Below are 26,904 nucleotides of genomic sequence, written 5' to 3' on the forward strand. Positions count from 1 at the left end.
GATTCCTTTTCCATAGCCACTTCTCCACCTGTTTTCAAGTAAAATTGCTGAGTGTTATTTATTGTATATTATTCTTTTCCTTTCTTAATTTCAACAATCTGATGTTTCTTTAGGTTGAGCTTCTTTAGGTAAAATTTTAAAGAAAATCTGTGTGGTAAATTTTCTAGATTTTTGCTTTCTTAACAGAAAATACCTTTCTTTTGCGGTCATACATGAAAGATCGTTTGGCTGAGTATAGAATCTTAGGATTATAATCATTTTTCTCACACTATGTAACATTGCTCATTATCTTCTGTTATTCTTTTTTCTTTGTGGAAGCTTGTCTTTTTTTGTCTTAAAGTATGTAAGACTTGCTTATATTTGGAATTCGGAAAATTTGCTAGGACATGTGGAAATTCTGTCCAGTGTGTAATAAACTCTGTTAATCCAAAGACTGAAGACTTATGTGTCTGCCTGTCTGTCTGCTGGGACGATCCCTCCAGTTGATCTTGGAAGCAACTGATAGCTTTCCATGTTGTGCATCCTAGTCCTTGCCTCTATCAGGTTTTTTACTTCAGTAATCACAATTTATTTTATTTCTACAAACTTTGAAATTCTGAAATTACTTCTTTGTTTTTTGTTCTGTTCTAATGGTTTTATCTACGTATTATGTATGTAATTGTTTTATCTATACTTGAGCCTCTCAGATCTTACTAACTTGTCTCCAGTTTTCCTGCATTAACTCTTTTTCTTTGAGTTCCTTTTATGCTGATGACTTAGGTTAGTCCCATTCTGTTTCAAATGCTACGTCAAGTTTTAGATGGTACTTAAAACTTATTCTTTGTCTTTATTGGTGATAGTTCTCTAACTTTAAAACCACCCAAATGCAGATGACTTCTCAATTCCTATCTCCAGATTTCTTCCCTGAGCTCTAAACTTGGGTATCCAGCTGCCTCTCAACTCTTCATGTGAATGTGCACAGGAATCTCAAATTTAACATGTCCAAATCTGGACTCTTGACCCCCTTTCTCCCACCCCTTATTCCTGAGTCTTTGCCATCTCAGTTCATGGCACTGAGCGCCTACCCAGTGCTCAAACCAGGACCTGGGAGCCATGCTGAATCCCCCTCTTTTCCTCACCCTACACACCAAATCCATCAGCACATTCTTTTGTCTCCATTTACAGAATTTATCCCCAATCTGGCACTTCTTTCTGTCGCTACTGCTACCATCCTAATCTGTTGACTCAGCCGGTCACTGTTAGAGGATCCTGCCCGGATTCTTCCTCTCTCACTTGCCCCTTTAGGTTCCATTCTCCATGTAACATTCAGAATAATCGTTTAAAAAAGTTAATTGAGTTAAAACTCTCCATTGAGAAAAAATCCAAACTTATTACCAAGGGACAGTCCCAGTATGATTCATGCTCTCGTCTTGCATCACTCTCTTCCTCAATTTCTGCACTTCTACTACACAACCTTCTTCCTATTCTTTAAATGGCCAGGTTTCTTCTTGCCTCTCGGTCATTGCTCTTGGTGTTTCCTCTTTCTGTAACGCAGTTCCAGATCCTCACATAGCTGGCTTCTTGCCCTTCTCGTCTGAGATTCTGTGTCACCTCCTCAGAGAGGAGCTTCCTGACCGCTCCACCCAGTTCCCTAGTTCCCTCTGCTACTACGCCTACCTCCATCTTCTGTTTCCCAACACAATGGCACTTATCCCCATGTGAAATAATCTGATTGATTTGTTGTCATGTTTAGTATCTGCTTGCCCTTGAATATAAGGTCTGTGAGGGCAGAGGCCTTATAACCCAATGCCAGTACAGCGCCTAGACCATAGTAGGTGCTCCCACTGCTCCCCGTGTTTATTGTGCGAATGAATGAATGAATCACCGTTGAGGCTGGATTAATCTGCACTGTTCCTTGGATTCAGCTCCAGCCTAGTAGGAGATGGGAGCCTGTGACAGTGTTCGTGGAGAGGTGGGTGCCAAGGAAGTCTGTGGGCTTCAGCTCTGCTGCCCTAAGTGAGATGAGGCAAGAGGAGGCTGGCCTCTTTGTTTAATCTGTAACACACACAAAGCAGTTGCATAATTGCTGCACTCATATCCACTACAAACAGTAGAGTTGAAGATGACTTTGTGGTTCTTTTGTTTTAGACTGAGGGTATGTGAAGTACTGTGTTCAGAGATTACCCTTCTGTCTTGTGTGGATATGTTGTTTATTTAAAAATACTATTAGGCTCATTTGTTTTTATTTTTATTAATTTTTTGAAATTCCTCCACCATCTTTATGAATTTAATTTTATTTTTTGGAGTGTGTCATAGATTAACAAGATTCCAAAAGCCAACATTATACAAAATGCTTGCTCGCAAAAGGGCTGCTCTCTCTCATCCCTTCATCCCTGTTTCCCGTTGTCCTTCCTGAAGCAGGTGCATGATATGTATGCATATATATTGTGAATTTTAGAAATGTTTTTATTTCCAATAATTTAAAATATATTTATATTTAAATTATTCCTCTTCTTCTTTCTGTAAACAGAACCTCCGATCAGTCCTCTTTTGTTCTTTGCTTTTTTCACTTAACAACTTACCCCGGAGATCCCGCCTACCGGTTGATAGCGATCTTTTTCAAGTTTTTTTTTTAAAAACAGTTGCGTAGAAGTCAGTGTGGAGGTGTATCGTAGTTTATTTAGCCAGTCTCTTGTGCATGTACCTTTAGGTTATTTCCAGTATCGTGTAGTCAGAGGTAATGCAGCAGTGAATGAGTTTATGCATATGTAAACTTGTGTTGTTGGAAGTTTATCTTCAGGGTGAATCCCTAGGAGCGGAGTTGTGGGCCAAAGGGTAAATGTACACATAGTGCTGGTAGAGTTGCTGGATTTCCCTCCGTTTGGATTTGTAGCACTTTTTCTGACAACAGTGTGTAAGAACGATCTGTAGTTTATTTGTACAAACAAAACAAAAAGCTTATCCGTAATACCCAGCAGATCTCAGCTCTGCCTGTTGTTATGTTTTAATATCAAGCTAAACATTGTACTAAAGGTCAGTTTATTTTCAAGAGTCACATACAGCAGCTGTTAGACTTAGGCTGATTTTTAACATATCCTGTTTTTACTCTGAAAGAATAAATTGTGAATTCAGTTTCAGTGTTCTCAGACTTTTTGTTAGTCTTTTGGGGGAATTGTGAGAAATAAGTAAACTAGAGAAATAACTATAAATGGAAGATCCGATGGATGGCAGAACTGAAGTGGTTTTTTTGCAGAGAAGCCTTGGGAAGTAGAATGTGGACTATATTCCAGTGTCTTGGGGGTGGAGGCAAGGATAGGAACCAGAGCTGAGCTTTGTGGGAGTAACTACTGTATTTCTTTTGAGTTTGCTGTCAAGAAGTCTCAACAGCTATGTTTTATTAGTTGAGATAATTTTTGTAAGATCACACTAAATGCTCAGAAAAATTGTGGTGGGTGGCTTAAGGCTAAGCACTTAGAACCTGGGTGTTGCGTGTTTGCTCTCCTCTGCTGTTGGGGAGGTTTTTAGAAACCATAAACTGTTCTAATAAGGCCATTGCTAAAAAGTCTATTCCCTTAACTCATTCACTGGCATCCACATTGGATGTTTCTGTTACTCACTAGAAAACATGTTTCTGAGACTGTGGTGTGCCGAATAGGGGACTGGGATCTGCCTGTTGGGCTGTGTGTGCTGACGTTGATTGATGGGAGCATTTTCTTTTATTCTGAAAACCATTTGTAATAGCTGAATACCTTTTCAAGAAGTTCTTAGAAAAAGAAGTAAAGATCATCATTTCATTTTATTGATTTTATAAAACCCGAAAGATGGTACAAAAATAAAGCAACTAGAGACCAGTCTCAGTTATGAACATGTTAATGTTGTTAGGTACCATCGAGTCAGTTCCCACCCATAGCAAGCCAGTGTACAACAGAATGAAACGCTGCCTGATCCTGCACCACCCTCACAACTGTTGCTATGCTTGAGCCCATTGTTGCAGCGACTGTGTCAGGCCATCTTGTTGAAGGTCTTTCTCTTTTTCGTTGACACTCTGCTTTACCCAGCATGATATCCTTCTCCAGGTACTGGTCCCTTCTGAAAATGTGTCCAGAATACATGAGATGAGTTTCACCATCCACTCTTCCAAGGACCATTCTGGCTATACTTCTTCCAAGACAGATTTGTTTGTTCTTCTGGCAGTCAATGGTGTATATTCAGTATTCTTTGCCAGCACCGTAATTCAAAGGCATCAGTTCTTCTTCAGTCTTCTTTATTCGTTGTCCAGCTTTTGCATGCTTATGAGGTGATTGAAAACACCATGGCTTGGGTCAGGCACACCTTAGTTCTCAGTGTGTGACATCTTTGATTTTTAACACTTTCAAGAGGTCTTTTGCAGCAGATTTGCCATATATTCAAAAATTAAAAAAAAAAAAAGCCTTAGCATGTAACAACCAGGAATGTACAAAAAGAGTAATACACTGTGACCAACTCACATTTATGCCAGGGGTACAAAGTTGGTTCAGAATCAAAAAATTCTACCAACATTCGTCTTTTCGTCAGCAGTTGAAGGGAAAAAAAAAACCTATGTGATTAAATCAGCAGCGGATGCTGATTAGGCAGCTGATAAAAAATAAAGCAATCATTTTTCGTAAGTAAGTGGAAAAGGATCGACTTAAGTATGTCCTAAACCAAAACCAAACCAAACCCAGTGCCATTGAGTGGATTCCAACTCATAGTGACCCTATAGGACAGAGTAGAACTGCCCCATAGAGTTTCCAAGGAGCGCCTGGCGGATTCGAACTGCCGACCCATTGGTTAGCAGCCGTAGCACTTAACCACTACGCCACCAGGGTTTCCAGGTATGTCTTACTACCCGTTAACTCATTGCTGTTGAGTCATTTCCGACTCATAGCAATCGTATAGGACAGGGTAGAATCGCCCCATACGGTTTCCAAGGAGTGGCTAGTGGATTGGAACTGCCAGTCTTTTCATTAACAGCCAAACTCTTAACCACTGGGCCTATTATTCTAAACAGTAAACACTAAAACCATTTCATTTACACTCAGAACTAAGCAAGGCTGCCCACACGTTCAAAATGTCTTAAAGGCAATAAGACCAATAAAAGAAATAATTGGTATAAATATTAGGAAAAAACAACTCTCTAATACTGATTGTGTGATTGCATACCTACCAAGCCCAGAAATTAAAAAAAAAAAGTAGTATGTGAATATTGCATAAATAATACAAAATCAAAGTTTTTCTCTGTGCTTGAAATAAACATAAAAATGGAAATGGGGAAGAATATTCTGGTTTAAATAGTGACAAAAATGATGAAATTCCTAAGAATACATTTAACAAGAAAAGTGTATTACTTATATGAAGAAAGCGATGTAGTCTTTTTAAAGGAAATACAGGTAAAACTGGAAATAGAAAAGCATACTGTTTTCTTAGGTAGACAGACTATCACAAACAGATCAGTTCTCAAAAATTAATATATAAATTTAATACCATTTCAGTTTGGATCCCAGTAGAGTTGTTTGTGGAATAGATAAAGTGGTATTAAAGTTTATAGGGAAAAACAGTTGTCTGTAAAAAAAAAAAAAGCCTTCCAGGTATCAAAATGTATCATAGAGCCAAGATAATCAGATCCTTATCATATTGGCCTAGGAGTTGTTCATTCAGAATAGATAATCCCATAAATAGGTCCTACTTCATGGGAACATTTAGCAAGTAACATAAATATATTTCAGTTCAGTGAGAAAAGAATGGATTAGTTAATAAATATTGCTTGAAAAGCTGGGTATCCATCTGGAGGAAATATTGGTGAGCGCTGGTATAACACACTACACACAAAAAGAATTACAGTTGGTTTAAAGATTGAAATGTAATAAAATAAAAAGTCAAGGACTGAAAACTCATAAGCTATGTGAGGAAAGAAATATTTTATATATAAAAATTTAGAGTCTATACAGTAAAAATATATACAAAATCAATGGACAAATAATTTATAAAATCTTACAATGATTGACAGAATTAGTCTGTAACATAAAATGAACTCTTACAAAGGGACAAAAAAATGACATAAAATCCTTCAGAAAAGTTAGCAAAGAGTTGTGAAGGAGCAGTTCATTGAAGTACAGTAAAACCTGGGAAAGCCAGAACCTGTGTAAGGCAAAAACCTGTCAGAGAACTCAAATATTTTCCACTAATGGAGAGCGGTAGAAAAGTGGTAAAACAGTACCCTGTCAAAGGTGGAAAACTTGTGAAACCAGGAAAAACAAGCCCAACAAGGCAGTTCCATCCAGTTCCTGCCCTTACAGGTTTCACTGTACAAATTTAAAAGACAAGAAGCACTTGGAAAGTGATGCCACAGCTCTGGAGTAGTGAGGGAGGGTCTGGGGGTAGTGAGAGAGGGTCTAACTCTCTTGGCACCATCACTGACTACAGGAGGGTGGGCGAGCTCCCATCTGAGGCAAAAAGGTCGCTCAGCTTCCTGCCGAATGACCTTGGTTTATTTTCCAAAATAATACTGCTGAGTTTTAATTTTTTAAAATAATTTTTATCACTTTTAGAGGTTTCTAATCAAAGGGTCGGCAGTTCAAATCCACCAGGCGCTCCTTGGAAACTCTATGGGGCAGTTCTACTCTGTCCTGTAGGGTCGCTATCGACTCGACGGCACTGGTTACTGGGTTAATCTTTGTTGTATGCCACATTTTATTCTGTTCACGATTCTGTCTTTGAGTTAATTGCAGTTAAAAGTGTAGGATTATTTTCTGTGTTTAACTTAATTTTCTTTTTTTGGAAAGTAAAAATTGCCCCAGTTAAAAAAATTGCTAGTCGTGGCGTTTTAATTGGGGTAACTGGTCTTACCATTTCATATTTCAAATAAAAATATTTGTACGATGGTTTAAAAAAAATAAATCCTCACACTTCCAGTATCTGGGCTAAAAGAAATGAAGCCTGAACAAACATTTCTCATGCAGAAGAGGTTAAATTTTGAATATGCACAGATTTGTCTTATATAATGTTATTTTGGATTGCAAGTACAAGCCCTTTTCCTTTGCTTATGCCTCTTCAAGAGAATACATGAAAGCTTATTAGAAGTTGCACTTGGACCATTTATGTTTGAGTACCATTTTCAAATAGCAAAGACATTTATAACCTTACAATGTTGTTACAACTGCTCTATTACAGAAGAGGAAAACGGGTTGCCCTGATACCGTGACTTGCCTAAAGGCAGGCTTCTAAAAAAAGTTCATTTTAAGAGCTTTAATTAGTATAGTAACAGTATAGTATAGTAATAGCATAGCGTAAGAGTATAGTATAGTAACAGTACAGTATAGTAATAGTACAATGTTGTAGTAGTATAGTATAGTAATAGCATAGCAATAGCAATGCGTAGCATAATATAGTGTTATCTCTGTGGTGAAGTTTGTAGAACCCCACAGAGCAGCTGATATAGGCTAACTAAGTTTCTCTAGAAATACCCTGTTTCTTTTTGTTTTAAACAGTATTATTGTGGCATAATTCATATATCAAAATTCACTCTTTTAAAGTGTAGTTTACTGGTTTTTGCAAATATCAGTACCATCTGATTTAAAACATTTTCAGCATTCCAAAAAGAAATCCTATATCTAGATACTTCTGATGTCCGAAGAACAAATTTCCACACTTAGACTGAGAATTACGTCATGTATCATAGAAGGAAGGTGCCCTGGTGATGCGGCAGTTAATCGCTGGGCTGCTAATCAAATGGTTGGCAGTTTGAACCCCCCCCATCGGCAGTTCTGCTCTGTCACGCGGGGTTGCTGTGAGTCGAAATTGACTCTATGGCACCCGACAACAGCAGCATCATAAAAGGAAAGAGTAACCCAGTAAAAGGCATTTTATTTATATGTAACCTGGCTGACGTTTCCAGCTTAGTTAAATAATTTTGTTTTGTTTTGTTCTCCCCAGGGGTAAGGGAGCTGATTATTTTGTTTTTTGTGTTGGTACCAGTGCTGGTTCTGGAAAGGCGTTTTTATGGTCACGGTCATTCAGAGTCTGTCCTGTCGGTTTGCAGGGCGCTAGCTGACATGAATAACGATGGAAGAATGGATCAAGTGGAGTTCTCCATAGCTATGAAGCTTATCAAACTGAAGCTGCAAGGCTATCAGCTCCCCTCTGCGCTTCCCTCTGTCATGAAGCAGCAGCCTGTCACTATTTCTAGTGCACCAGTGTTCCGTAAGTCTGAAGATGAATCAGTTGCTATACTTCCTTGTGTGTTTTAAAAATAAGCATTTTTTTTTTTCTCCTCTCAGTTGATCCAGCATTGTGAAACTCTAGGACGTAAATATGTCTGACAAATGGTCCCCCTGTGTGGGCAGGTAGGCCTGGAGGAGAGGGAGCAGGTTCCTGTCTGGCCCTAAGACAGGAGCAGTCACAGTGCAAAGGTGGGATCCTCAGCTGGCACGGAGAGAGCAGATATGCAGCCTGCTGCTGCATCTTCTGTTTTTCTTTCTCCTCCTGGACTGTCGACCCTTCACGTTGTCGCACACTTACTTGTGGTTTTCTGTTCCCTATTGCATATAACACGTGCCTATGTGCATATAACCCTCCTGGATTGTGGTATCTAGAAATGTGCATATAACTCTCCTGGATTGTGGTATCTAGAAATGTATTTTGTGGTTCGTAGTATTAAGCAGTTGACCACTTTAAATCCTTTCCAGAGCAAAGTGGAATAGAAAAAAATTGTTACCCCAATTAAAAGCATAATTCCATAAAAATTTCATTCAGCCAGGCGTTTTTTTAAAATAAATTTCATCAGTGATTAGTTGACTAAAATCACCAACAGTTTTGACCCTAGACTTTAATTATTTAGGTTGATTGGAAAATTATAACAGTCAGCTCTAACATCTGATTCACGAGGAGGTTCTTAAACAGTTTCAAGCAAAACCCAAAAATTGTGGATAGAACTTTCCTTCTCTTCATCCTGATGTATTGGGTGACTGGTGGTAGAGTGAAGTAGATTTGGGGGCCATCAACAGTAATCCAGGTCATCTCTGATAAAATTGATGCTAACCTGAGATAAATCAGTGCTCTGATTTTACTTACTTCATTTACTCTTAAAAATAAAATACACATTGCTTCTCTTTTGGTGAGGTTTAGCCACAAGGCTTGTTTTTGAAGGGGAAAGTACAGATTTGGGGAAGATTCTTTAGGCCAGTAGGACCAGTAATCTAAGAGAAGATGGGAAATCCCAAAAGGTCATGTATGAGCAAAGGATAGGAAAAGCAAAACTGAACAGTGCTCTGTGTGACCTGGGTCGCTGTTTGTCTAGTCTGTTGGATTTTTACAGCACCTAGCCTTTAGTTAACTAGCTTTTTCAGCGGAAGCTGCTCAGGACCCTGAAAGTCTGTTGGATTTTTACAGCACCTAGCCTTTAGTTAACCAGCTTTTTCAGTGGAAGCTGCTCAGGACCCTGAAATTCTGTTGGATTTTTACAGCACCTAGCCTTTTAGTTAACCAGCTTTTTCAGTGGAAGCTGCTCAGGACCCTGAAAGTCACTATAGCTAGTGTTTAGTCAGGACCCATGTGTTAAAAACAGTTCAGGGTGTTTTAGTTTTCTTTGGGTTTCTCTTCCAAGGTTGCAAGAAGAAACCTCAGAGTAGAAAAGGGTCAAATAACCAGAGGCATCCCATTTCCTCTTCTCCCCCCAATCCTGGGGTCAGTAATTCTGTCCTTAACGTTTAATGTCTTCTCCTATTCCATTCTGCTGTAAGAACTTCAGTTCTGAAGGTATTGCTGATTTAGTTTCAAGAGGTTGTAGCCTCACTGACCACAGGGTTTTATAGCCACTTAAGGCAGCTGTGGAGCCCTGGTGGTCAAGTGGTTAAGAGCTCAGGCTGCTGACCTGAAGGTTAACAGTGCAAATCCACCAGCTGCTCCTTGGAAACCCTGTGGGGTGTACTATAGGGTTGACAGCATACAACAACAATAACAACAAGGCAGCTGCCGGGATTTCTGATCCAGGCTCCATGCTGGTCAGTCTGTAGCTCTTCCCATAGGCTTCTCCACCACCTCTCCTCGCCTCGTTCTCATCGTATCAGCGTTCTCAGTAAACTGCTTTAAAGAGGGTAAACCAGAGGGAACATCAGGTTGTAAGAGAAGGTACAAGTGTATGGTCCTTTGCCTAAGCAATGGGTACACAAAGAGCTAGCCTTTGCCTCTCAGCTTAACACAGGGTAATTGTTTCTTATAGTTCTCTGGCTGCTTGAGAATAAGACTTTATTATTTATTATTGTCATTATTTCCTAATTAGTATTAAAAATTATACCATGCATTTCATAGCCCTTACACAGTGTGCCTTCACTTATAGTATTTTATTTGATTACCACCCAAAAAGTAGTCAGGAGTTCTTAGCATTGTTATATCAACAAAAAAATTGAGATTCCAAGAAGTAAAATGATTTGCTTAAGACCATATTTCTGACAAGGGAGGTAGAGTCTTTCTGAAGGTTCTGGGTTCTAGTTTTTTTTTTTAATCTCTTCCCATTTTCTTTATCACCAGACCATCTGGGTGACATGGAGCACTATTCTTCCTGGGTTTGTTGTCTGCACGCGTGATAATACAAATGCCAGTGTAACTCTAGAATTAAGGCTGGCTAGGGTCTCAGTGGAAACCCTGGTGGCGTAGTGGTTACATGCTACGGCTGTCAACCAAGAGGTTGGCAGTTCGAATCCGCCAGGCACTCCTTGGAAACTCTTTGGGGCAGTTCTGCTGTGTCCTATAGGGTCGCTGTGAATTGGAATCGACTCGACGGCAGTGGGTTTGGTTTTTTGGTAGGGTCTCAGCAGTCATTTTGTTCAACTTCTCTACGTTACTGATACTGTGACTTCCCTAAGGGCACCCAGCTGTTTTCTAGGAAATTCTGAGTGTGCCTGGCACCTTCTTCCCTCTGTGTGTTTGCACACAGCATCCAGCTCTTCTCCTTTCACTTGGAACCCAGCCATTTAGAGGAAGTTTATTTCTCTTCTGTTTTTTCTGGAGTTCTGGTTTTATTGGATTAATCCAGTATTTTTTTAAGTTACTACTCTGTGTCCTAGTTGCTGGTGACATGGTGGTAAGTAAGACAGTCGTGGCCCCTGCTGTCATGGAACTTATTCCAAGGTGGGGGCAGCAAGCAAATGAAGAAGTAATTTCAGTTAGGGATAAGTGCAATCAATTGAGCGAAACAGATTAATAAACAGAGACTGGGACAGAGTGATCAGAGAAGACTTCTCTGAGGAGATGACTTTTTTTTAGTGTTGTTGAAAATATACACAGCAAAATATATACCAGTTTAACAATTCTTACATGTACAGCACAGTGAGATTGACTACCCTCTACACATTGTACAGCCATTCTCACCTTCCATTTCCTCTTGTTCCTCCCCTATTCGGTTACAAACACTTTCCCCTATGCTTCCTAACTAAGCTTTTGAGTTGCTATTATCATTTTGACCCCACATAGATAGTTCTTTAAAAGAGCACAATGCTCACAGCAGACATTTTTTACTAGTTAAGTTACCAAAGAGATGACTTTTGAGCTGAGGCCTAGCTCATGAGAAAAACCGAGCCATGTGAAGACCTAGGGGAGAAGCCTTCCAGGCAAAAAGAACAGTACTTGCAAAGATCCTAAGATGAAAACCAACTTGGCGTGTTTGAAGAACAAAAATCAGAACGTTGCAGCTGAAGCATTGGTAGGTCCTAAGGTCATGGAGCTAAGGAGGAACCAGATAAAGCAAACTGAGGAGTTGTGTTGCTGTTGTTGTTAGGTGCTGTTAGGTCAGTTCCGACTCATAGTGACTCTATGTACAACAGAATAAAATGCTGCCTAGTCCCGTGCCTTACAATTGTTGCTGAGCCTTGAGCCCATTGTTGCAGCCACTATGTCAATCTGTATCCTAAGGAGTTTGGATTTCTTTTTCTAAGTGCAATGAAAGCCACAGAAAGCTTTTTAAGTACGGTTGATAGATTCTTAAAAAGTAAATCTGTGTTGTCTGAAGACTGGATTACAGGGGACAAGAGCAGAATCGGGAGATGAGTTAGCAGGGTCTAGTCACGGGCAGGAGGTAATGGTAGGTAAGATCTGCTTGGTGTTAATCAGACAGGGTTAGATTCATTATATTCTGAGTTGAAAAGTACAATAGCTGAAATGGAAAATTCACTGTGGGATATCAACAGCAGATTCAAGATGGCCGAAGAAAAAAAAAAAAACACCAGTGAATTTGATTAGAAATGATCCAATCCAAAGAACACAGAGCAAAAAATGGAAAAATAATTATCAAAGCCTCAGAGACCTGTGGGACAAGATCAGATACACCAATATGTATCTAATATGAGCCTAAGAAGGAGGAGAGAAGGGGGCAGAAAAAATATTTGAAGAAATAACGGTAGAACACTACCCAAATTTAATGAAAAACCTTACCTTATTTTTACGCAAATAACGCACGTGTTATTCATTTTTTTGCTACCCTCACCCTCTGCCAGTGAAGTATTGCACAGTTGGCAAAAAAAGTATAACATGAATGTTATTTGTGTAAAAATACGGTAATCTACAATCTGAGGACCTCAACAAACCTTAAGTACGGTAAAGAACTAAGAGATCCACAACTAGACCATAGTTAACTATGAGAGCCAAACACAAAGATAAAATCTTGAAAACAGCAAAAGAAAAACAACCCATCACATACAGGGGAATGCCAATAAGAATAACAGCTGATATATAATCTGAAACAGTGGAGACCAGAAGGCAGTGGAGTACTCAACGTGCTAAAAGAAAAAAACAGTCTTAGTCAACCAAGAATTCTATATTCAGCAACCCTGTATTTTAAAAACGAAGGTGAAATAATGACATCCCAAAGTAAACAAAAGACTGAGAGAATGTGTTGCTAGCTGACCACCTTAAAAGAAATACTAAAAGAAGCTTTTCAGGATGAAAGGAATTGAGACCAGATAGTAACTTGACTATATTGAAAGAAATGACAAACATCAAAACTGGCAAATATGCGGGTTAATATAAAAGATCCTGTAAATATTTTTTTTTTCTCATTTCCTCTCTTAGTGTCTTTTAAAGACATAAGACTGTATAAAGCAATAATTCTAAAACTGCATTGTCGGGTTCATTGCCCGTGTAGATGTGACGTGTGTGACAGTAATAGAACAGGAAGGAAAGGGAATGGAGACACACTGGTGTAAAATTTCTGTATTTCACCAAAATTAAGTTAGTATTAAGCTCAAGTAGATTATGATAAATTAGCATGTATATTTCCCTAGAGCAATTTCTTCAGAAAATGAAGGAAAAAAAAGGGATTGGCAACCAATGCCACAAAACAATTTGCATATTAACAGTTTAACGAGAAAGTAATTTGTTCTGTAAACTTTCACCTAAATCACACACACAAAAAAAGGAAAGAATATTTACAGAGGCATTTAAATGGTACATGAAAACACATTTACTTAATATAAAAGAAGACAGTGAAGCTGGAATAGAGAAACAAAAATGACAGGAAAGAGGAGAGAGAGAAATGTAGCACAAAACTCAGATGCCTAAAAAAGACCAGATTTGCTAGACTGATAGAGACTAGAGGAACCCCTGAGACTATCACCCTAAGATACCCTTTGAGCTTGGCACTGAAGCTACTCCTGGAGGTCACCTTTAAGCCAAATAATAAATTGGCTTGTAAAACAAACAATATCACCTATGAGTAATGTGCTCCCTCAGACAATCAACTGCATGAGACCAAATGGTCAACATTTACCCAAAAGCAAAGATGAGAACGCTAGGAGGGGAAGGGAAGCTAGATCAATGGAAAAAGAACAAATAGAATGGAAATAATGAGAATGCTGACACATTGTGAAAATTGTAACCAATGTCACAGAACAATTTGTATAAAAATTGTTAAATGGGAAGCTAATTTGCTGTGTAAGCTTTCACCTAAAACATAATTATATTTTGGTGTGTGTGTGTTTTAGGTAAAAGTTTACAGCCAAGCTAATTTCTCATACAAAAATTTATACACATATTAGGTGACCCTAGTTTCAATTCTTATTATATGACAGCACACTCCCCCTTTCCACCCTGCGTTTCCCATGTCCTTTCAGCCAGCTCTCTTTCTGCCTTCTCATCTCATCTTCTCTGGACAGAAGCTGCCCAGTTAGTCACGTGTATCTACTTGAACTAAGAAGCACACTCTTCACAAATATTATTTTGTTTTATAGTCCAGCCTAATCTTTGTCTGAAGAGTTGGCTTCGAGAATGGTTTTAGTTCTGGATTAACAGAGAGTCCAGGGGCCGTGTCTTCTGGGGTTCCTCTAGTGTCAGTCAGACCATTAAGTCTCGTCTTTTTACATGAATTCAAGTTGTGCACCACACCTTTCTCCTGCTTGGTCAGGGACCCTCTGTTGTGTTCCCTGTCAGAACAGTCACTGGTGATAGCCAGGCACCATCTAGTTCTCCTGGTCTCAGGCTGACGGAGCCTCTGGTTTATGGGGCCCTTTTGTCTCTTGGGCTAGTATTTTGCTTGTGTCTTTGGTGTCCTTCATTCTACTTTGCTCCAGGTTAGTTGGAGCCAATTCATGCATCGTAGATGGCTGCTCGCAAGCTTTTAAGACCCCAGACACCACTCAGCAAAGTGGGATGCAGAACATTTTCTTAATAAACTTTGTTATGCCAGTTGACCTAGATGTCTCCCCAAACCATGGTTTCCAGACCCCTACCCCTGCTACTCTGTCCCTCGAAGAAAACACAATAAAATAATTTTTTAAAAAATGATAAGATACTTATTTTGGTTTTGTCATTTCTTCTATAGAGTGAAGTTCCACCTCATCAAATATTTGGTTACCCTGAGTTACAGTTTATATAGTAAAGGCAAGATAAATACTTAATTTTTTCCCCTTTGTTTAGTGTTTTCAAAATAAATAATTGATCACCTAATATTCTCCTTGGTGACCAATTAGGATTTATTTATATTTATTTTTAAATAGCATTATGAACTCCTGGATTTATTTATATTTGATGGCTTTCAGTCCTTTGCAGTTATTATTCCTATTGATATTGATCTTTGGCCAGCAAACCTCTCTTCAAGGTAGATTTTAAGTCATTTTGATGTGATCAAGGAGCCCTGGTGGCACGGTGGTTAAAGCGATCGACTGCTAACCAAAAGGTCAGCAGTTTGAAATCACCCACAGCCCCTCGGGGGAACGATGTGGCAGTCTGCTTCCATAGAGATTTACGGTCTCAGAAACTCTACAGGGTCACTATGAGTCAGAATCGACTCGACGGCAGTAGGTTTTTTTTGGGTTGATGTGGTCATAGGCATAATTTTTGATAATCTTAAAACTATTCATTGGAAACCATATCTTAAATGAGAATACGTTACAATCAGAAAATGATTTTCTTCTTCTAGCAATTCTAGGTGAGTTATCACTGGAGGTTGAAATGTGGCTTGAATGCAAATTATATTGGTATTTTTCCCTTCTAGGATTCGGAGGTATCGCCAGCACGCCACCCCTTACGGCTGTTGCTCCAGTGCCAATGGGATCCATTCCAGTTGTGGGAATGTCTCCACCCCTAGTATCTTCTGTCCCTCCAGCAGCAGTGCCTCCCCTGGCTAACGGGGCCCCGCCTGTTGTACAGCCTCTGCCTGCATTTGCTCACGCTGGTAGGTGACCTGCCCAGACCTTCGGCTGGTCTTTATACTTCGTGTTCCACCGCTCACTCTTTCTGATTAAATGCTATTTTATTTCAGAGGGAAATGTCCATGTATTAAAAAAATTTTATTTCCCACTTATTTCAGCAGATTAAATGTGATGTGGTAGTAGGTAGTAGGATGGAGCAGTACAGGTGAATAGAATTCTGTACCTCTGGGTCCTATTGTGGAACCCTGGTGGCACAATGGTTAAGAGCTCAGCTGCTAACCAAAAGGTCAGCAGTTCGAATCCACCAGCCACTCTTGGAAACCCTATGGAACAGCTCTTTGTCCTATAGGGTTGCCATGAGTTGGGATTGACTTGATTTCGGTTGGGTACTGTTGTAAAGGTGAACTCAACAGCTAAAGCCAAGAACGTAATTTCCTCTCCAACAAAAGTTTGAACAGTATTTGAACATTTTTTATTTTAATGTTATCAGTTACCACTTTCCTCCAGCTGCTAAGAATTGCTGGTAAGCAAGCCAGTCCTTTAGGAGTAGAATTATGCGAGGAGAAAAAAAGGAAAAACCAGTGCACGTTTTCTTTGAGGAGGTGGACGGGAGCCTGGTAAATAACTGAATATTTAAGTTAGGGTCGTTACGTGCTGAATCGAAGGAAAGGACTCAGAAGTTCCTGGTTTAGTTCATTTCATTTTGAGACTTTATTCAGAGTCTTTTTCCCTTTAGTGAGAAGAAAGCATAAACTGTAGATGTAGATAACATAGTATAACAAATCTTGAATGAATATGTATAAATGTGGAAATTATAACAAAAAAACACTTTGGATATGTCTGAGCAAATCCTGTAGTGTTGACAATATGAGTTTCAGTGTTATGTTTGTGTCATTATTTTTGTGATTGTAGCCCCCTAGATTTATTACGTATGTGCACATATGTCTCTAAGTTGTGGCCAAAGAATCTAAATGTACTCTGGAAAAAAAGAAAAAATTTTCTTGTCACGTGTAGTCCATCTTTCACACGTGACAGTGACTGCAGATCTGATGGCTGCTGAGAAGGCGCATACGTGTTGTTTTTCTAGTAGTATTGGTGAATCCATACACGCTGATGCTTGTTTTCTTTTGTAAGGATGAGGGGAATGTGGCTGAGGCTCAGAGTTTTTTGTTTTGTTTTTTCCGGACACAAAGCCAGCCAGCCTCAGTGAGAATCAGACCCAAAAGCTGACCCTCCCTAACCTCACATGTTATTGGCCAAGACTACGGTTTGTGACTTCTTGGCACTCACACTTGGAACTAATTCTTCAGCTCTTCCAGTGGTGTTAAAAAGAACACCAGCTTACGGTGTAAGCCATTTCCCCTTTAACTATTAGAAGAGCTCCTATAAAACCTGATAGTAAAAGGTTAATGAAGAATAAAATTTTGTGGAAGCACGCATTACAACTTAAAATAGTAAGGTGTTTTTCAGTAGAATGAGCAAATCTGGAAACGTTTCTTGGCAAGAGGGCAAGGAGGGGATCAGGGAGTAAACTTTTTGAGTCCAGGGTGGTGAGAAGGGAGGGATTATTTCCGCCTCAGATTTGATGACCGTGCATTATAATTTCCATAAATGGGGAAAAGTTTCTTATCTTTGTAGGATTAAAATTATTCAACATTTTTTTACAGCAGCCACATTGCCAAAGAGTTCTTCCTTTAGTAGATCTGGTCCAGGGACACAGTTAAACACTAAATTACAGAAGGCGCAGTCATTTGACGTGGCTAGGTAAGTTGGCTTGTTTAACCAAGGAGGCTTGGTTAAAGCCATTATCTGATTAACTCAGACATTTGAAAATGAATTAGCTGTGTTCTTTATTTGTCTTCATGAATTTTATAGAATGCTGTTAATAATTTTCTTAATTTGGATGTTACGAGGTCTTAACATTTATTTGTTACAGAGATGACAGTAATCAAGGATGTGATACTTCCTTTAAAGGCTTTGCATTTTTGTTTTTAAAGAGGACAACAAATAGGTAATAGTAAAAAATAGTAAAGATGTTTAAAAATAGTAAAATAGTACTCCAGGGCAGGAGAAAAAATAGTGAATTAACTGTTTTGTGTAACCATTTAGAAGTTTGTTTGTAAATAATTTTGTATGAAGACTGAAGTCACAATCGTCCTTGTTTTTAATTCTATCTCACATCATCTCATGAATTCTCAGTAAAACCATAGATATAAGACCAGTTTTTATGAACTGAATTATCTGGATTAGTAAACAGTTCAAGTTAATCAAGTATGTGGCCCACCTTCTGTGACCTTATTGCTTCTATTTCAGCCAATCTTGGTTTCCCTTTCTTTCATATTTTTATTTTCTTTCTCCCTGGTTTTTTCCCTTACATGCTGCTACAAAGATGAAAAATTAAGCCACTTTTTTGGGGGGAGGGGGTATGATGGGGGATGTCAATGAAGACGATCCATCTTTTCTTGTTTCAGCCCTCCCTAGAGGTCTGTCTTAAATGAATCAAGCCATTTTAAAGAGAAGCACCATTGAATATGATTCAGGCTCTCTTGGATGGTTGAGAACCCTGGAGTGCTTGAATGAGACTGCTTTTTTAATGTAGATTTCTTATATAATTTCCTAGCTCTGTGTTTTCATCTCTTTATAATTACCTTTAAAAAATGATTTAAAGAAAATCCATAAACTGAAAAGCACCGTGCCAGGTGCTTTATGCGCGTTATCTCATTTAACGGCCTCCTTCTCCGCCAGAAGGTAGACCCGTTATTTTCTCTGTGTTGTGGATGAGAAGAAGCTCAGGGACCTTAAGTAACTTGCCTGTGATAATGTGACTCACGAGGGGCAGAGCAAAGATTTGAGCTGAGTACTTTCTGATTTTAAAGCTTATGTTCTTAACCATGAATCACAAATCATTTTAGCAAGTTTCAGCTGACTGGTATACAGGTGTCTGTGTTTCACTTAGCTAAGGTTTTGCTCTTAAGGTGCAAGGACTTTTGTTGAGCATCTGCGTTGTCAGGTACCTCATTGGTCCCATTTAACCCCCACACAACCACATGTGATGTAGAACTTGTCTCAGCGTTGTGAATGGGGAAACGAGACCGGGATGGTCATTCCTCCCCACAGCTAGTTGACAACAGAGCAGAGGTTAAAAAACTCACTAAATTCCATATTTTTTGTCCTTTTCACTATACCCTGCTGAAGTTTTGCGTTTTTGCTGACCCATCCACAAGGGATTTTGACATCTGTCTTAATTTATGACATTAGAATGAGTTAACAGTCAGTATTTAAAAAAAAATTAGTGAACATTAATGTCATTAGGGCAGTTTTTTTTCTAATGTAGCCAGTCAGCTTTTCAATACCAGTAATTTAAATCCCTAGCAAGTTGTTGTGACCAGGCATGTAAACTTTTGTTTACATATTATCAATGAGTTTTTAGTCTATTTAGATTCCCAGGACTTTGCAGAAAGCTCTGACTTGCTAAGTGTAATCTGGGACAGTTTCTGTATGTCACACCCTGCATTCCTGGAGTGCACTGGAAAGATAGCTTCTTGACAGATAGGCAGGAATTGGAATTAGCAGATAACTAGTTTAAAATGAGAGGGTAGGCAGGAGTTGGAATTAGCAGATAACTAGTTAAAAATGATAGAGTACTCACAGAGGTGCTCGCAGCAGACTACATCTTGGTGAGTGGTTTCTATTAAGAAAACTTCAGACATTATTTTCAAAATAATTGTTTTAAAAAGAGAGATGCATAAAAATGTGTGGCCATATGAAAAAAGTTTGCATGTAATAAAATAGGAAACTTTACAAAAACTGAAAAGGGTGAATTTATATAGGTACTTTTTAGGGATTTGTAAGCGATTTCCTATTTTTTATGAAGTGTGTGTGGTAACTAAGTGCATAGATAACATCCATAAATTATGAGGGTATGTATAGATATATAAATTAAGACAGTCATCTTATGATTAAAATTTTGCTTTTACATGTGAGAAATAGAGATTTTTATTGAAATGAAAGAAAATTGCATTTGAGGCATTAGTCGTCCTGTGCCCTGGACGTGGAGTGCCGTTTTCACTGTCAGCTCAGCCATTATTTATAAATCACCCTATTTCACCATCAGGCTCTGCACATGCCCTCAGTACCAGTGTGACACCTGTGGGCCTCAGAGGAGCTAACCACTAAGTAGGTCTCAACCCACCCTGACTGCCGGCAGGGGTTTCCACAGGTCAGGGCTGAGGCGCATTGGCAAGCAAAGGCCGGCCCTGGATGGCAGTCAATAAATGGAGCTCTCTCCATTCCCGCTCCACTGCTGTGCTGTGAGCCTTGAAATGTTCTGTTGGACGGCAATTTAAACTTCCCAGAACGAGATAATTTCACTTCATTAAGAAACACATCCTGCTTTTTGGTGTATAGAAAGTTAAAACATTTTAGGCAATTAGTAACTTTAAAGGCGCTTGTATGTTTATGTCAGCACTTCTTTTTAAATTGAAACAGAAATGTTCTAGAATTCTAGAAAACCCCGGGCATTATGGCACCACCTCAGTTCTGAGGAGATTTCCATCGTTTTGGAGAGCCTTCAGATTATTAAATTATCTGTATAACTTGCAACAGCCACTTGGTCTGTTGCATTTACCCTAGAGATTCAGGAAAAATAATGAGCTTATCAAGTTTGGGAGAAATGTTTATAAACTTAAAAATGGAAAATACTCATTACAGAAAACCGAGAAACGGTGATTAGAAAGTGAATAAAAAGTTAAACTAGTCATTATTGTCTACAGCACGTCTTAGTTTATTGTTTTTAAAGAAGTAAAATAGGTTGTTCTCACAATGAATCCTCTTTGTCTGCCCCCCCCCACAGTGCCCCTCCAGTGGCAGAATGGGCCGTCCCTCAGTCATCAAGACTGAAATACAGGCAGTTATTCAACAGTCACGACAAAACCATGAGTGGACACTTAACAGGTACTTTAAAGGAACAATTAATGAAATTGATCCTTGTGCTAAATGCAGATTGGTTCTAGATGTTTGGTCAGAGATGTTTTTCAAATGTCTTCCTCTCTTTATTTCTTGATAGAGTTTCATTGTTCCTTGGTCCTGGTGTTTTCCTCTACTGGTAACTCCATAGATAGCTACTGTATTCTCCAGTGCCTCAGGCCTTTGCTTTCTTGCCTGTTGGTGAAATGGAACATAGACCAGGGAAGCTCTATGAAAGCTACTTACATGCTAAGCAAATCCATAGCAAAGAGACACTGCCTTGTACAAAAACTAACTTCTTAAATCCAGCTTTATAGAGGAACTTAAAACTACCTACTTCACAGTTCAGAGTTTGAGGTAGCATGTAGGGTGAAAGGTGACTGGTTGGGGAGATTGGAACCTGGCTCTGCCACTAACTAGCACAGAGTCACTTTACCTCTTTGGATCTTAGTCCTTCATCTATAAAAGACCAGAGTTAAGTTTTATGCCCTCAGTGGATTTTTACAAAACATGACGATTCTGTTATCTACATCAGAAGGGCAGAGAAGGATTTTTGGATACCATCCAGAAGCCTTTCTCAAGAAGGGTTAAACACTTAAAATTGATGAGAGTGTTGGAAAGAAACACATAATTACAATATCGGAAAATCAAGATCTCTGATGTAAGCATTAAGTATAAAAGAAAAAAAAACACATAACTGCCCTTTAACAAACATGGAAGAAAGGAAGGGAAGAGGAAAGGTTCCTTTTCCTGAGGTGAGGGGTGCTTGGTTTTCCTGAGGTGAAGCGGTGCTTGGTTTTCCTGAGGTGAAGGGATGCTTGGTTTTCCTGAGGTGAGGGTACTTGGTTTTCCTGAGGCAAGAGGGTGCTTGGTTTTCCTGCGGTGAGGGGGTAAGAAGCCCCAGGATACAATGCAGGACGCTTTTAAGTGCTGATTCTTACTATTTTCTTTTTTTCATATTAGTCACAATTGGAATTTTTATTTTCAAAAGAAAAATGGCATTATGTTTCAAGATTTTCAGGGTAGAACCCCCCAAAACAGTTACTCATTCAGCTGAAGAATATCAAGAAAGTTGAGAAAAGGTCTCATTTATGTAAAGAAACTCTAGTGAAATATATAATTAATATTCCTCATCTCTTTTGTGTTTTTTTCCCCACCTTCTTGGTTTTTCGTAGGTTCTCATATTAAAAGGACTAAAAGATATTTTTACAATAGCAAATAATTATAATTCTTACCTAGCCATTAGTTCTCCACCTTGGAATTGTGACCTCCTAGTGTTGTCCCATGTACTTCGGACATGTCGTCAGGAGGGACCAGTCCCTGGAGAAGGGCATCATGCTTGGTAAAGTAGAGAGTCAGGGAAAAAGAGGAAGACCGTCAGGGAGATGGATTGATACAGTGGCTGCAACAATGGGCTCAACCATAACAATGATTGTGAGCGTGGCACAGGACCGGGCAGTGTTTCGTTCTGTTGTACATAAAGTCACTGTGAGTCAGAACTGACTTGATGGCACCTAACAACAGTGTTGTGAATACCAGTTAAAGTGTAGAAGTTATAGATAATTTATGTTTTAAAATAAATTAGAGGAGAACCGAGGTTATCCTCACACTGTCGCTTTCGCTCTTGCATTCCATATGTGTTTTTGGAGTGGGGTATCATTGAGCTTCACTGTCACATACTTCCTTTCATTGTCATCAAATACTGGCTGCACCTGTAAGAGTAGGTTATGGGCATAGAATGCCATCAATTTATTGGTTCCAGCAGAAGAAAGGATAAGAACTTCTGATCTTGTGATATGAGTCATCCAGCATGGAACGTGAAGATAATCTAGCGGTGACATCATTTACCCACATCGATTACAGGGGTTTACTTAGCTGGTACACCTGGTTAGGTGGGTACCACATCTCCTTCACAGCTTGACGTGTATGCTGTTGCATGCTCTTGAAAGACACAATTTTATAAAATGGAGAGAGACTGTTCTTTGGTTAAGGTTACATAAGTAGTTTTAGAATTCTGGTAATCTTATTAATGCTGGCCCCTCTCCTCAGAGAGCCATTGTACTATATTGTTTAATTCTGAAACAATGAAGATGCTAAGTGGTTATTATATATTAATCAGGAAAACTAAGGTCTTACTAATTGTTTGAAGTAAAACATTAAACCCTTGAGTTGATTTTGACTCATAGCGACCCTACAGGACAGAGTAGGACTGCCCCATAGGGTTCCAAGGCTGTAATCTTTATGGAAGCAGACTACCACATTTTTCTATCACAGGGCAGCTGCAGGGTTCAAACCGCTGATCTTTTGGTTAGCAACCAACCACTTAACCACTGGGGTACCAGGGCTTCTTAAAACATTAACTCCATGTAATTATCTCTCTCCTTCATATTCATGCTACGCCACTCAAACACAGATGTCTGTAGTGGGGTTTGAACTTGAGCTTTCTGTTTATCCTCGCAATGTTGCTTTTCCAGCCACGTAGTCCAAAACCAGTATTCCTTTATGTATGTAGGCTTCCACAGTATAGTTTTGTGCACTCAAAGCTCTTCTTTTCGCTGTCCTGTTATGCTTAGAAAGGAGCCCTGGTGGGGCAGTGGCTAACTTGTTCAGCTGCTAACTGAAAGGTCGGCATTTCGAATCTACCAGTTGTTCTGAGGGAGAAGGATGTGGCAGTCTGCTTCCGTAATGATTACAGCCTTGGAAACCCTATGGGGCACTTCGATTCTGTCCTACAGTGTTGCTATGAGTTGGAATCGAGTTGAAGACAGTGGGTTTGGTTTTGATTGTTATGCTGAGATGCTATGTTAGGAGTTGTGGATCTATTTGAATGTTCACAACATTGTCTTAGGACTTACAGAGTCAATGAGAATTAGAATTCAAAGAAACTATTGTGATCTTCTGGTGTAAGGTCAGCAAACATTTTCTGTAGAGCTCTCGTGGCTGTATGCTCTCCATCGCAGCCACTCAAGTCTGCCATTGCAACGTGAGAGCAGTCATGTGTCATACTTAAGTGAATACGTATGGCTGTGTACCAATACAACTTTATTTATAAAAACAGGCAGCCAGCTGTAGTTTGCCACCTGTGTTCTAGGTCATTTATTTCCCTCATTTCAGAGATGAAGGAACTGATGCTTAGAGAGGGAAAGTGGTTTTGTTAATGCCACATGTCATTTGGGAGTGGTAGGAATCAGGACCTGAACCCAAGTCTCCTGATGTTCCGTTCCAGGGCTAGTTCTTTTCACTTGTTGTTACGTTCTTTATTTGTAGTAGGTGAACTGTTAACTTTTTTTAATATAGTTCAGGAGTGGAGAGAATTGTTAAAAGTGTAAATTAAAGAAAATCAAGGCTGTGGCCATTCTACTTTCATATTGCCAACCTTCATAAATCATGTTGCAGTTTCTAAAGAAAATGCTTAGTGGGATTTCCTCACTGCAGACGGTACAGAGCCTTTAGAACCTTCCCATTAATTCAGTAAAGAGTGTTGTTAGAACCTTCTCTGGATGCGTTCATATTGGATATACACATACATAGACAGTGCTGTGGGATTTCCTCGCTTCAGACAGCACGGAGCCTTTAGAACCTTCCCGTTAATTCAGTAGAATGTTGTTAGAACCTTCTCTGGATTTGTTCATATTCGAGATACACATGTATAGACACACGTGCGTACATACACACACAGATCCAGCAGGACCATGTAGATGTTCCCCAAAGGGGAAACTTTCTGAAAGTGTATCAGCAGTAGACTGGGTGTAATGAGCTGAGATGTACTTACACGGTGGTAAAGTGGAGAGCAGTGAGCATTAGTGTTCTACAATTACACCCAATAGTGTGTTGAGCAAATAAGCCAGACCTAGCAGAGGGCATGCCATGCTGTTAGAAGTTAGGCTACCCTTGGTGGGAAGTGATGATTAGAAGGGAGTCCAGGAGGAGCTTCTGTTTCATGATCTGGGTGCTGTTCACTTGAGCATTTTCAGTTTGGAAAATTTAGCTGTGTTATATGTGCACACGTGTACGTACACACGAGCATGTGTGTATGTACACATGTATATGCACACGTGCACATGTATATATACACACGTGTGTACTTGTGTGCTTTTCTGCCAGTATTTTACACGTAAATAAAAGTCAAAACGCTATCAGTAACAACTACTTATCATTGAATACTTTGTGTGCTAGCACTCTGATGAGTTCAGTGTTATGTACCCTTATACAGTAGATCATAGACTTTTTAATCTAGAAAACCATAACCATTGCTGTTGAGTCAATTCCAACTCATAGCGACCCTATAGGACAGAGTAGAACTGCCCATAGGGTTTCCAAGAAGCAGCTGGTAGATTTGAACTGCTGACCTTTTGGTTAGCACCCGAGCTCCTAACCACTGCACACGCCACCAGGGCTCTTTAATCTGGAAAGGGCTTCTGAAATGAGAAAATGAGAGTCCATCCGGTCAGGAAAACCCTGCCCCAGGTCACTCAGCAAGTTCTTGACTGCACCAGGATCAGAGCCCTCAGCGTCGAGTTCACGGGAGTATTTTCTGCAGTTCTCCAGGGACTCACATGCTGGACCCCTGCAATGATTCTCAGAGATCCCTAACCTCTGTTGTTTGCCTGCAAGACCACAGTCACATTTGAAAAACGAAATGGGCAGAGGCAGAAGTTTATACACTGGAATCTCCCAAACATAATTTTGGCAGCTTTCCATTCTTGGTCTCAGGACCGTACCCTGAGAAGCAGGGCTGGAAATAAGACATATTGTCTCTCTCCCTGCCTCTGGTTAAAATCGCCTGTTATAACTTCTGTCTTGTACCTAAGACTAGTTTCATGCCAGAGCAGAAGTTACAACTATTTTGAAGAAACGAAAGCTAATTTTGTGAGGAAGAGTGTTGAAATTTCAGACATTCTTTTTAATTGCTGTCATAGAAAAAGTGTTCTAATCCTGGCTCTGGTATTAGCCATTTGCACAACCGTGAGCAAGTTACTCTTTTTAAAACCGTGCAATCAGATGGTTAGAAGAGATGCTCTAAGATTCTCTGACTCTTCCCTGAGTTTGTTTGATGGTTTTTGGAGGGCAGTGGCAGTGGCAGTGGCAGAAGATGGTGAATTTAGAGAATAAATTTCAGCTTTTTGAGTAAAAGCCAGATCAAATAGAGATGATGATCTGGATGAAAGGCTCTATTTTGGGCAGATTGTATCTTGAAACCCTGATCTTTACATACTAATTCTTTGTTACTTATAAGCACTCATTTAATGAGTATTTATCGAGGGCATGTTACGTGCCAGACACTGTGCCTGTGTTTTGTTTCTTCCCCTTTTCCCTGGGGCTTGATATCCTATGTAAGAAGCCCCTAGGGTAATAAAAAAATAGCAGGTGTTATTTAAATCACCATGAGTGCAGGAGAGGGCACAGAACGAGTGCCCCCAGCACTGGTCTTCCTGACAGTGACAGTTGTGCTGACTCATGTCTTTATCTTCCTGGTTTCCCTGTAGGTCCCCAAGCAAGAACTATTCTTATGCAATCAAGTTTACCACAGACTCAGCTGGCTTCCATATGGTAAGGAGTGAAAAGTGCCTAGGTTTGTCTATAGTGGACACTGTATTTCTTAGGCCGTACAATATGGCCTCAGATTCCTCCCGTTGTTTACGTGAGGAATGTATACAGTATGTGGGATTTTCAGTGGGTTGTGATTTCGCCTCCCCAATCTTTTCCCCTCTTTTTACTTTGACAACTCCCAAAACAGGGAGGTTAATACAACGAACCCTTAAGAACTCACAACATAGTTTAAATAATTCTCAGCTTGTGGCCAATTCTGTTTCTTCTCCCTCCTCCTGATGATGATTCTAAGCCGAATCTCAGTCATCACATCATTTCAACTGCAACTATTTTAGCATGTATCTCTGAAAGAGATAGGTTTGTTTTTTTTTTTAAAGCATAACCGCAACACTAATACCCCACCTAAAAAATTTAACAGTAACCCTTGTGATTAAATCACCTCATAATTTTTTTGTTTAAATCAGGACTAAAATACATCCTTACTCTACAGTGATTGACTGACACGTGTGTTGTTGGTTGCCGTGGAGTTGATCTGACTCATGGTGACCTTTAATTTGTAAGTTCCCCTTCTCTTGTTCTCCATCCCTAGCCAAAAAAAGGTTTGTCCTATAGTTTCTTAGTTTCTTAGGGTCTAAATTTTGATGATCGCATCCCTGTGGTATAGGTGTTGGTTAATTTGTTCCCGTTTCCTCTATTTCCTGTAAATTTGTAGTTGGATCTAGAGCAAGTGTCTCAACCTCAGCACTGTTGACATTTT

At 39.5% G+C, this 26,904-nt stretch overlaps 1 protein-coding gene across 12 annotated transcripts in view; it reads left to right on the forward strand.

Annotated features, from left to right (window-relative positions):
* The window catches only part of ITSN1 (intersectin 1), a 176,454-nt gene that overhangs the window by 71,818 nt on the left and 77,732 nt on the right, over positions 1-26,904 (forward strand). For 11 of the 12 annotated variants that reach the window (XM_023548435.2, XM_023548438.2, XM_064273214.1 and 8 more), the window contains 5 exons: positions 8,036-8,196; positions 15,476-15,655; positions 17,300-17,396; positions 20,485-20,585; positions 26,084-26,147. In XM_023548435.2, the coding sequence (XP_023404203.2) occupies positions 8,036-8,196; positions 15,476-15,655; positions 17,300-17,396; positions 20,485-20,585; positions 26,084-26,147 (603 nt within the window). Of the gene's footprint in view, positions 1-8,035; positions 8,197-15,475; positions 15,656-17,299; positions 17,397-20,484; positions 20,586-26,083; positions 26,148-26,177; positions 26,704-26,904 lie in introns of those variants that run through there. The other variant, XM_064273217.1, reaches the window with a different exon arrangement.

Source organism: Loxodonta africana, chromosome 20 (genome assembly GCF_030014295.1).
Source record: "Loxodonta africana isolate mLoxAfr1 chromosome 20, mLoxAfr1.hap2, whole genome shotgun sequence".
NCBI lineage: Eukaryota > Metazoa > Chordata > Mammalia > Proboscidea > Elephantidae > Loxodonta > Loxodonta africana.